This window comes from Lates calcarifer, linkage group LG20, assembly GCF_001640805.2.
Source record: "Lates calcarifer isolate ASB-BC8 linkage group LG20, TLL_Latcal_v3, whole genome shotgun sequence".
In the NCBI taxonomy this organism is placed as follows: Eukaryota; Metazoa; Chordata; class Actinopteri; family Centropomidae; genus Lates; species Lates calcarifer.
In genome coordinates, this window is record NC_066852.1 from 5,512,780 (window position 1) to 5,523,003 (window position 10,224).

A 10,224-nucleotide genomic window follows, 5' to 3' on the forward strand; every position below is an offset into this window, starting at 1 on the left:
CACTACTACAGAAAAGATGAAGTAACCAATGACACAATCCATCAATCAGGTCATCAAATGACCAATTATGCACTACCAAATCCAATAAAAGGTCTCATTCACTGCCCAGTGACAACTGTGTCCTGTTGGACTTCTCACCCTTGGTGCAGTAATGGGGAACAACAGAGGGATTCTGTAGTTGATATCACACTTTCTGGAGTATTTTTTTAATTATTATTTTGTGTATTGTGATTGTGAACAAATAAGTCAAAGACAAAACTCTCCCATAAGGACAGTACAGTATAACATTCATCCAGCATTCTGACTGACACTGTGACATCTTATATCAGCTAGCGTGAGGACGTATGTGCCAAGCAAGGCTTTCAACACATACACTATTAACAAGCCATGGTTCTCAGCCAAAAGAAAATTATATAATTCCAGTGCTGATGACAGTTTTGAGTCTACATACAAATCTAAAGGCCTTGTCTGCAGACCTTGGGTATTGGACTACTACAGCCCCCCTGGATAACACTCATTGTTCCCTTTTGCCATCTCTAAACCTGCATTGTTAGGTACGACACACGCTATTAGAAGTGAAATAAAAGAAACAGCTGAAGGTCTTGGTTGGTGGACACATCCTCACAAAAGCTAATGTAAGATGTCACAGCGTCGAGGTTGTCATTCCAGAGCCACTCAGTGCAGTCAAAACAGCCTTGCAGCTCCTGCTTTGCCTCCCTGGTTCATTTCCTCACTGTTTTGACCACAAGCTTTGCAGAACTGAAGCCTGTGTAAGACACATGTTAAACTGTTCCATTCATATTAACTAATTGTTAATTTCATCATTAATTAATTACATTAATTTCAGGTTTTAATTTCATTTTTTACTTACTAGTTTGCTGATTGATGGTGTATTGAGGTAGAGGATAAGACAACGATGACTTGATGGTGTGCTTCTCTAGTAGGGTAGGGAGTTGGATACCCATCCTTTCCAAAATCAGACAGGGTCCCACATTTTGCTACTCCATCCACTCAAAAAAATCTCCATAAAGCTGGTCTTTGTCAGAATAGTAGAACTTTCCATTACCATTCTTTCTGGCATCCTGCCAGGTGTTGTCATACCAGTTTCCATTTGCTTGGCCAAATTTACAATCATTCCCTACACTCTGTTTTTGATAACACTGTATGTAAAGCAAATTGACCGGTCCACTATTCTTATCCTTCCTACGTGGATATCACCATTCTCACTGTACATTCTTCCTCAGCCACACTGATGGTCCTCACTCCACTCCCCTTCATTAACTGCAGTTATTGTAGAAATATGTCCCATACCCCTGAAGGGATAGATTGGTCAGCAAATTCATAATAAAGACCAACAACTAAACATACTATGTGTGATAATTACAAGGGAAAGTTAAAATAACCAGCTGTTACATATGTATAACTATATATCAATTTTTAGTAAATTGTGTGTTGGACATTGTCGTTTGAATTCTATACTGGTAATAACAACACAGAACTTGGACTCACTAACATTAAAGTTGATTATTTCATAGCCAGATAAGTAAGGTGGTAATTTGGTGCTTTTCTTCTGCAAAGCCTGTTGTGATCAAGAATCATAAGAGGACAGTTTATCAACCATGCTCTTAGATTTACATTCACAGTATATAAACCACACACATGGATTTCAAGTCCTTGCACACGGTCTATAAAACATGGGCATGGATTGCAAATTTGAAAGCACAGATTTCAAATCTAAGACCAGTTAAATCGTGTACATGGATTGTAAATCTGTGCTCTCCGACACACTATGTTCATGTCTAGAGCAGCATCTTCTGGTAACAATGCAAGTGAAACATAACTAAGCAGAAATATCACATATCATGTCATATCATTATCATATCATATCATATAACATGTAAGTGTTATTGTCAGGATCACATTTTAGTAAACACGGTTTATAAGCCATGCATGCAGCTTTGTAAACTCAGAGTACAGATTTACACATGGCTCATTTTTTCTCTCAGCTCACCTCATGGTGGCTACAAAGTATAATGAAAGGCTTCAAATCTGGACACAGATTAAATAAAAAGTGAAATGTAATGAAATAAAAAATGAAATTTCTAACAATACTGAAACTAATAATGGAAGTAATAAATGGATTGTGATTTTGGGATGAGATTTTGTCATCTTCACAGACAAAAGCTGGAGTCAGGCTGATGACCAGACACTTAAAAATGTGTGGCCCCTGTTTAGAACCCAAAGTCCACATGCTCAGAGTGTAGATGGTAGCTCAGTTGCTTCTGTTTCACTAATAGCATAGAGTATTACCTTCCAGGGGGGGACTGTGGTAGTCCATAAAACACCTGAGGTCTGGTGACAAAGCCTTTGGATGAAAGGACTTTTTGGATTTCACTCCCAACTCATCACATATGGATGCTTTTTCAGAGCCCATTGGTATCACTTTTTAACACACTGGGTACCCCTTCAGCACTTTTCAACATGCAAGGTACACTACAGCATGGATGTTATGGAGAGGTGGCATCATGATCTGATATATATTGGTGGGAAAAAGTATATTGTCTGTGGACATTTTGCTGATCCATTCACAGGCAAAATAGACTATTTGCATCTTATCAAATACATAAATTAACAACATATCCTCATTATGTGAAAAAACGTAAATACAATTAATACAAAATGTACTGAAATGTAATTTTGAGAACACAGCTCTTCTAACAGACCACCATACACGTTGAAAAAACATCTATCATTTGGTTTGTTTGTTTTTTTTTTTTTTAAATAAATAAATAAATAAAAAAAATTGCACATCTCATGTGGCACGCGTCTGACACCATGGACATCTCACACATCTCACAATACCACTGATTTAGGGGCGAAAGCAGGTAACTGTTCTGTGGGGGTTGGGTAGTCTCACGGCCGATATAATTCGATAGAGAGGCGCTTGTTTTATTTTTTTTATATATATTTTTTTTGTTTGTTTTCTTTTTTGTTGTTGTTTTTTGTTTATTTACCTGAAATCAAAGTCTCCCGGGTTCCACCTTTGCAGCTCTCTTTAGTTCCACGCCGTATCTTTCTCCACCCCTTCTAGCGTAAAGCCCTGAACGTCACATTCCCTCCCCTCCCCTTAGCAACAGAGGCAACATGGCGGCGTCCAGTAACGCGGAGCATTCTCCAGAGATATCGACGCCGTTAAAGATACCGAAAACCGAGGTGCCATCTCCTGAGTCGGAAGATTTGAGTGACAGTAATCAATACCACTCCAATCCCTCGACACCTAACCGCTTCTCGCCTTTGAACGTGGGCTCAGGGACCGCGGGCCGGACGGCGGCCTCATCGTCCTCCAACAGCTTCACGGCATGCCGGGGGATGTCGTGGACCCCGTCGGAGACAAACGCCCTCATCGCGGTCTGGGGCAACGAGAGGCTGACGGAGGCGAGGATGCAGCAGCTGGAGGTCGCAGGCACCGTGTTCTCCGGTAAGGCCCCCGGTCCTGCCATGTACGAGCGGGTGTCCAGAGCCTTGTCGGAGCTGGGATACGAGAGGACCCCCTCCCAGTGCAGGGAGAGGATGAAGGTAAATAAGGTTATGAGGACACAACAATGGCTGGAACGCTGCATGTACATCCTCCATCCTCTGCCTGTAGCTCTGAGACGAAGCTCATGTTACTGTCATTCATTGCAGTGCAGCTTATAAACACGTACGACCAGAGGTTCAGAAAAAATAAATCGAACAGGAATAACCCCTAATTATTGCCCTGACAAACACCCACTGTGCAAAATCCAAGTTTCCTGATAAGCCCTGAGTTTCAGTTTGGTGACGCTGATAAATATAAGTTTATTGGCACACCGCAACTCTCAAGCAGGGATGCAGTAAACTCAAGTATCTACTACATAATACCCTGACATGTGTTTTTAGTGCATATAACATTAAATTGGTTGCTAGGTAACAAATAATTTAGTTTATAGTTCACATTGCTTGCTCTAACCTGCAGAAATTGCTGGCTGTATTGGGGTTGAATCAATCTTTATCTAAAGCTTTGGTTGTTTAATTCAGTCTTTCATTCGTTAATTTATCCATTTGTCTGTAACACACAGATTAAGTAATATACATGTGTAGCACTCATCATCTAAATGAACAGCCATAGACCGTGTCAGTACTTCATATTCATGACTCTGACACCACTGCATTAGATTTCAGCATTCAGCATCAGTGTATTTGCAATGACATGGTCTTCAAAAATTGGAATTCCAACAGATTGCCAAAAATTGAGAAATAACAAATAATCATCAGTTCTGCAGATTCAAGTATAAAATCAAATTTTACTTATACTCAGCACTCTAGATACATTCTGCAGTGATTTTTTCTTTCCTCACGTTTAGGGATGTACCAGTCTGACCTCCCATCTCAAAAATATGTTTTGCTTCTTGTTCCTTTACTTGGATGTTTAGAGTTTCACTGTGCTGTGTGAGGTAGGTACAGAGTTAAGACACTAGAGGGCTGTTTTCACATTTATCTGCTCAATGATTCTTGGTTTTTCAATGAAGTAGAAGGGGCAGAGTTGCTATGGCACACAGCATTAAAAGAAAACTCAAGACTGTTTTATATATGAATGCTGTAAAAGCACATTCTCAGAGACTGTTGACTCTTGACTGGTAAACTGGCACTTTAATGTACCTTTTTTAGTGTATGATTGGCTGTCATCATTTATGGTATTTTTAATATATGTTTAGGTTAGTTGAATGAATTGCAAACCTCTGGCACTTTAAGGTAGCTGATGTTTTTTTTCTCGTTTGTTTGGCAATAAACTCAACTCAGTTAACTCATTTCATATTATTATTCCAAACAGTGTATTTTAAAGTCTTAAAACACAAGTAATAAAATTGTATGTTACTTTGTCCTTGCAATGTTTAAAAACAGCTTTTCTAACAAAAATGTAGAAAATATGGGGCTCTGCTGAGCCAGTCTTTGCTAATGCTAGCTAACCACAAATAGCACTGTCAGCATTTTCAGCGTTAAAATATATTGTGCAGCACATACAGGAAATCCTCAGTAACAGCAGTGGGGATATTAGCATTACATCAGTATTGAACATGGATCTGTGGCGTCTGGCCAATGCCCACTCTGCTCAGTAAAGTGAGTCTCAGGGTCGATGCCAATACCAATCCAACAGATCAGACTGGTGAATCCTGATTTAAAACATAATGTAGCTCACAGCCAGACAAATTCAATTGCTATTAAATGTAAAAACTCCTTAGACTTGCTGTAAATGACCAGTTAACATTGCTATGAAAGTGTAAAGTGATATCTCTCCTTTTTGCATGTCATCGTGGTATATAACTGCCCCAACAAAGTTGAAGTTTCTGTAGCCACAGGTGAGTAACAATTGTCTGTTTACATACTGTATGACCAGCTTCAGTTATCCTCCCATCTTATACAGACACTCCGGCGTTGCTACAGCCGTGTAAAAGAGCATGGTATTGGCAAAAGGAAGAGCAGCTACACTATAGAGCAGCTGGAGAAGGTGTTTGGTCAGGGAGGCTGGGACTCCCAGAGCTGTGCCCCGGTGCTGATCAACAGCAGTGGGCTGTATCAGGAGATGGAGTCTGATGGCAGCACTCTGGAAGACTTCTCCCAAGAGGACTGGTGCAACCAGGTGCTAGACTCAGCTTTCCAGGAGGGAGACATGGAGACTGGTGAGTTTGTCAGCCAGCAGTGGTCAGGTGGTGGTAAATGACACAGGAATGGTGAGATTGAAATAATATTTGTGGTTTTTTTTTCCCCCTTCAGAAGAAATCCAGGTGCCTAAAAACAGAGCTCTACAGATTCAAGCAGAGCTGTCAGAACAAACCCAGTAAGTCACTAAGAACAAAGGCTGACTTCACTTTGTCTGGTTATGTTTGATGTTAAGCTTTGTGTTGTAGCCCAGTCATTACAAATTACTGCTGAAAAGCTGTGTAATTTGTTTGACATGAATAGGATGTGCATAGCAAAAATCTTATTGCAGTTTATCTCACTTTGATAAACTGATGGTCTTAGTCCACAAATGTACAGTGGAACAGAGATTATCTTAGCCATTAGATTCTATCAGGAAATGAGTTTGAGTTTAGTAATTCTCATATCTATCCATGTGCAATACTGCCACAGTGTCTTTTTTAATATTACCACTTGGAGTCGCCAATGCTAGAGTTTTTCAAGTTCTACCGAGGCTTAAAGGACTTTCCTAGGACTACTTCTAGTTGTCCTTTTGTTTTGAAATAGTATATTAGCCTATATATACTGTGTCAAAACAAGAGACACAAAATGATTATATACAGAGAAACCATTTTATAGTTCATATGTTATTTTTGCATAAGCTAACTTGCAGGATCTGGTGTCTGGCCAGACAAAAATGAAAACAAATAAATGGCAAACGTAACAAATATTTTATGCCACAGTAGCTCCCAGGCTAATAAGGGGCTACTTACCTTGTCTGCCAGGTCACTGCATGCCTCTAACATAGTAAACATGTATTTCTCTTTGCAGAAAAAGGGACATGATGCAGACTGTGATGCGTATCCTTGAGTCAGTGGAGCTGAAATGGGAGCACTTCCAAACGTGGACTGAGTTCTCACGGCTGCACCTCTCCAACAAACTGGCCATCTTTGGTGTGGGCTACAACACACGCTGGCGCGAGGACGTGCGTTATCACTATGCTGAGATCAGCTCGCAGGTGCCTCTGGGTAAGAGGCTTCGCGAGTACTTCAATCCAGAGAAGCCAGAAGGGCGCATCATCATGACCAAAGTTCAAAAGATGAACTGGAAGAATGTCTACTACAAATTCCTGGACATAACCATCAGCGAGGCACGCTGCCTGGAGCTGCACATGGAGGTGGACTGGATCCCTGTATCCCAGTCCAAAGCAGCAGGCTGCAGCAAAGGCACATCCCACTACCTCCTTCCTGGGGACATCCCCAAAGCGTATGGACTCTATGCTATTGGCTATGAGGCTGTGTCGTCCTCTAACGACACCGCTCAGACCTCTTCCCAGGGTGACAGTGAAGACCACAGCTTACCTCAGTGCGACTCAGAAAATGGGGCTCAAAGTCAGGCTGATGGAGAAAGAGCAGGACAGGGTGACAGGACTGGCGCCATAGTGACCTACTGCTACTTAGGCATAGCCGAGGACAGGACCATACAACAGTGTCTCTTCCAGCACTTTCAGGGTTCTGGTAAACACTACATCCACGGTGAACCCTCTGCTGTGACGCGTTTCCTGCAGGAGAACTGCCGCAGTGGTGTCACAAGTCAGGATGGTGAAGGAGGTGAAAACTCATCTCAACGTTTTGCCATTTACATAAAATTTATTGAGGTGGAGCTGGACTTCCTCTCAGCAGGGTCCCTGGTGGAGTGCCTCGAAACTGCTGTGGGCTATTCCTTGAAATACAACAACAAACAAACATCATAACTACACACTACAGCGGTGTTTCTGATTTGTATTCACTAAATATATAATTAACAAGTGTTACAGCCAGCAAGGCAACATGAAAGGTGGCCAGTTCTGTTACAAAGCATGGATGTGTGCAAGAGTCTGGCATATTTTTGCAGTCTTTTCAGCTCTTTCAGACTTTTCATTAAATCCTAATTAAGTCTAAAAAGAATGACAGTGCACAATATGTCAAATATATTGTGTAGAGACAGGGGAACAGTAGCTTAAGTATTGCAGAACTGCAACATCCAAGACGTATGTACTTATTATTTTAGGCTAATGTGCACTACAAAGGTTTCTGCTGCTTGTTAAGTGTAGATAAATATTGCCTCATCAGGGAGTGTGGGGTTGGCAAGGTGACTACTGCAGTATGCATCTGTCTACCTCAGTAGGATGTAGCAAACAAGGCAGCGAGGGGACCATAGCGTGTATTTATTCATAAACTGCCTTTACTTTGACTGTTGAGGTCTGGACCTGAATTCACAAAGCATCTAAGAGTAACAGTTGATTTATGTCTTGTGTTTTGCACGTGTAACAGGGCTGCAGCTAGAAATGCTTCTATGCAAATTAGGGACAAAAAGCAAAGAATCAGTATTGGCAGATGTGGATACCTGTTTATCCTGCAGTGTGAATGCTGGATCCACGCTGTAACCCAACCGGCACAGTAGCAATTTGTGCCTGTTGGGCTTCACTCATTTTCAGTTCAGCTCCAGAAACAACACATGCTGCTTAAGCCAACATATAACAATGGCTCTCTGCAGCAAGTAAACAAAAGACCACATGTACCAATAGCAGTAGTGTGGATAATACAGAGTAATGAAATATTTTCCACACAGCTTGTTAATAGCTGAATCTGAATGGAAAATGTTCTGTAGTGTCTTTGCAGTTACAAGATACAGAAAGATGAAATTGAAGTCACAGCATATTTACCAGCTGCTGCTGTTACCCGCCTTTACCTTATGTAAAACAAAAAGTGCCACAGCAGTATGACCAAATGGAGCACACTTTTAAGCTGTCTTGGTTATGTGTAGCTCTCTTATTGACCCTGTTTGTGTGATCATTAATAGCTCTAATGCACATTGAAGTTTTGCTCCTACTCAAGTAAAATCTGTTGTACACTGTAACACTGAATTTTGACTTTGCTGTTGACATTATGAATCTACTTATTTGTTCTTGGTACCACAGTATCAGCCAAAATGAGAAATCACTAATAATGCACTGTAGAGTAAATATACTAGACGCCAATGCGTATCAGTGGCCAGCACTTTGGAGCATCTCTAGCTGCAGTTGTGGGGTTGTGTGTATCGGTATATATCTGTGTTGATGAGTCACCAGCACCTTCCAGATACTGGTGTTTCAAATGCACTAGTCTTGCAGATAACACACAATCAGCAGGTGCTTGTGATCATCTGCTTGCGTGCAGGTACAAACCAGGCCTGAGAGCACTGATCTATGACTTCATGTCAGGTTAAGACTATAAGCTGCAGAGGTTAACTCACTTCTGACCAATAATCAAACTGAATTGTTTATGAACATGATTCCTGAGGTTATGTGCAATGTGCCAGGAAAGACTGTGTAGAGAAGAATTAAACAGTGGAGAACTCCATACTGAATCTATGTATATGAAATCTACCTTATATATCTAAAATATATATTTAAGAATATCAATGTTCTTGAGCATTCCGGCTTTTGCAAACTTGCAATGTTCATTTGTTTGGGTATACAGTATATAAAGATAAATATGATATTTTCTATTTTATTGGTTGACACAATGTCTTGTATGTGATTGTTTTGAAGTCACTGTCTTGTATGTTTACATGTTTGAAAAACAATAAATGGGGCACTCACTGTCATTTGCCACACAGTGGAAATGGGTTTGTGTGTATTTATTTGAGCAGTAGGTTGGCCTAAGTACTACATCCTAAACACAGTTAAATGTCACATGTACATTTAGAATATCAGAAATAGCTACAGATTAATCATGTCATGTAATGTTCAATGTGATGTACAACACCATATATAGTGAAAAAGAAAAGAGGCTTGCTGTAATGCCAGCAAGGTTCCTGTTGTTGAAGGAAATGTGTGGAGGGGTAGAAATAATGTCTTACTGTTTCCAGTTAGGAAAATGGGTGGAGAGAAAAGAAAAAAATGATGTCCATTATGTTGATTTATGAACAAATACCTGCAAACCTCATGGCATTCCCAACAGCCTCAACTGTGCTGTATCCGTATTATCAGAGCTAATAAGCAAATGTCGGCCGGCCAACAGTCTGGACAGTGAACCATCAGTGTTTCAGTGGGTGTGACTGCAGTGGCTTTGTTGGATTGGATTTATTGAATTACTGTTTTATTCTGATTACTTAGGCACTATCTTTAAAACCAGGCTTTCTTAAACTATTTTTAAAAAATGGATATGTATCAATACAGTACACCAAAACCATGATTGAATGAGCACACAAAGGACCACTGACACACTCATAGTTTAAATTGAAAACACTACATGTTTTTTTCTGTATGCAGGGCAAAGCAGTTTGCAATAAAGTCTTGTCCAACATGTAGTCAACACAAGTATCCAGATGTGTAAAGTATGGATGTGTATTCCAAACATAACATGGTGTGTTACACATCACTACAGATCTGGAGAAAGCTTTTTTTTCTCAGAATGGTCTAGCACTCCTCAACAGCAAAAGAGCAAAAGAAGACAACAACAGTTTTGAACCAAATGTTTACCTGTGGCCTTTTTATAGTGCTCAAGC

At 40.5% G+C, this 10,224-nt stretch overlaps 1 protein-coding gene across 1 annotated transcript; it reads left to right on the plus strand.

The window, feature by feature from the left end:
* The first annotated feature begins 2,909 nt into the window (after nt 1-2,909).
* On the plus strand, nt 2,910-9,358 carry LOC108894036 (myb/SANT-like DNA-binding domain-containing protein 2). The gene is made up of 4 exons (XM_018692591.2): nt 2,910-3,576; nt 5,441-5,696; nt 5,791-5,854; nt 6,526-9,358. Exons 1-4 carry the CDS (start codon nt 3,145-3,147, stop codon nt 7,445-7,447), a joined length of 1,674 nt encoding a protein of 557 aa, XP_018548107.1. The 5' UTR covers nt 2,910-3,144; the 3' UTR covers nt 7,448-9,358.
* Nucleotides 9,359-10,224: the final 866 nt, after the last annotated feature.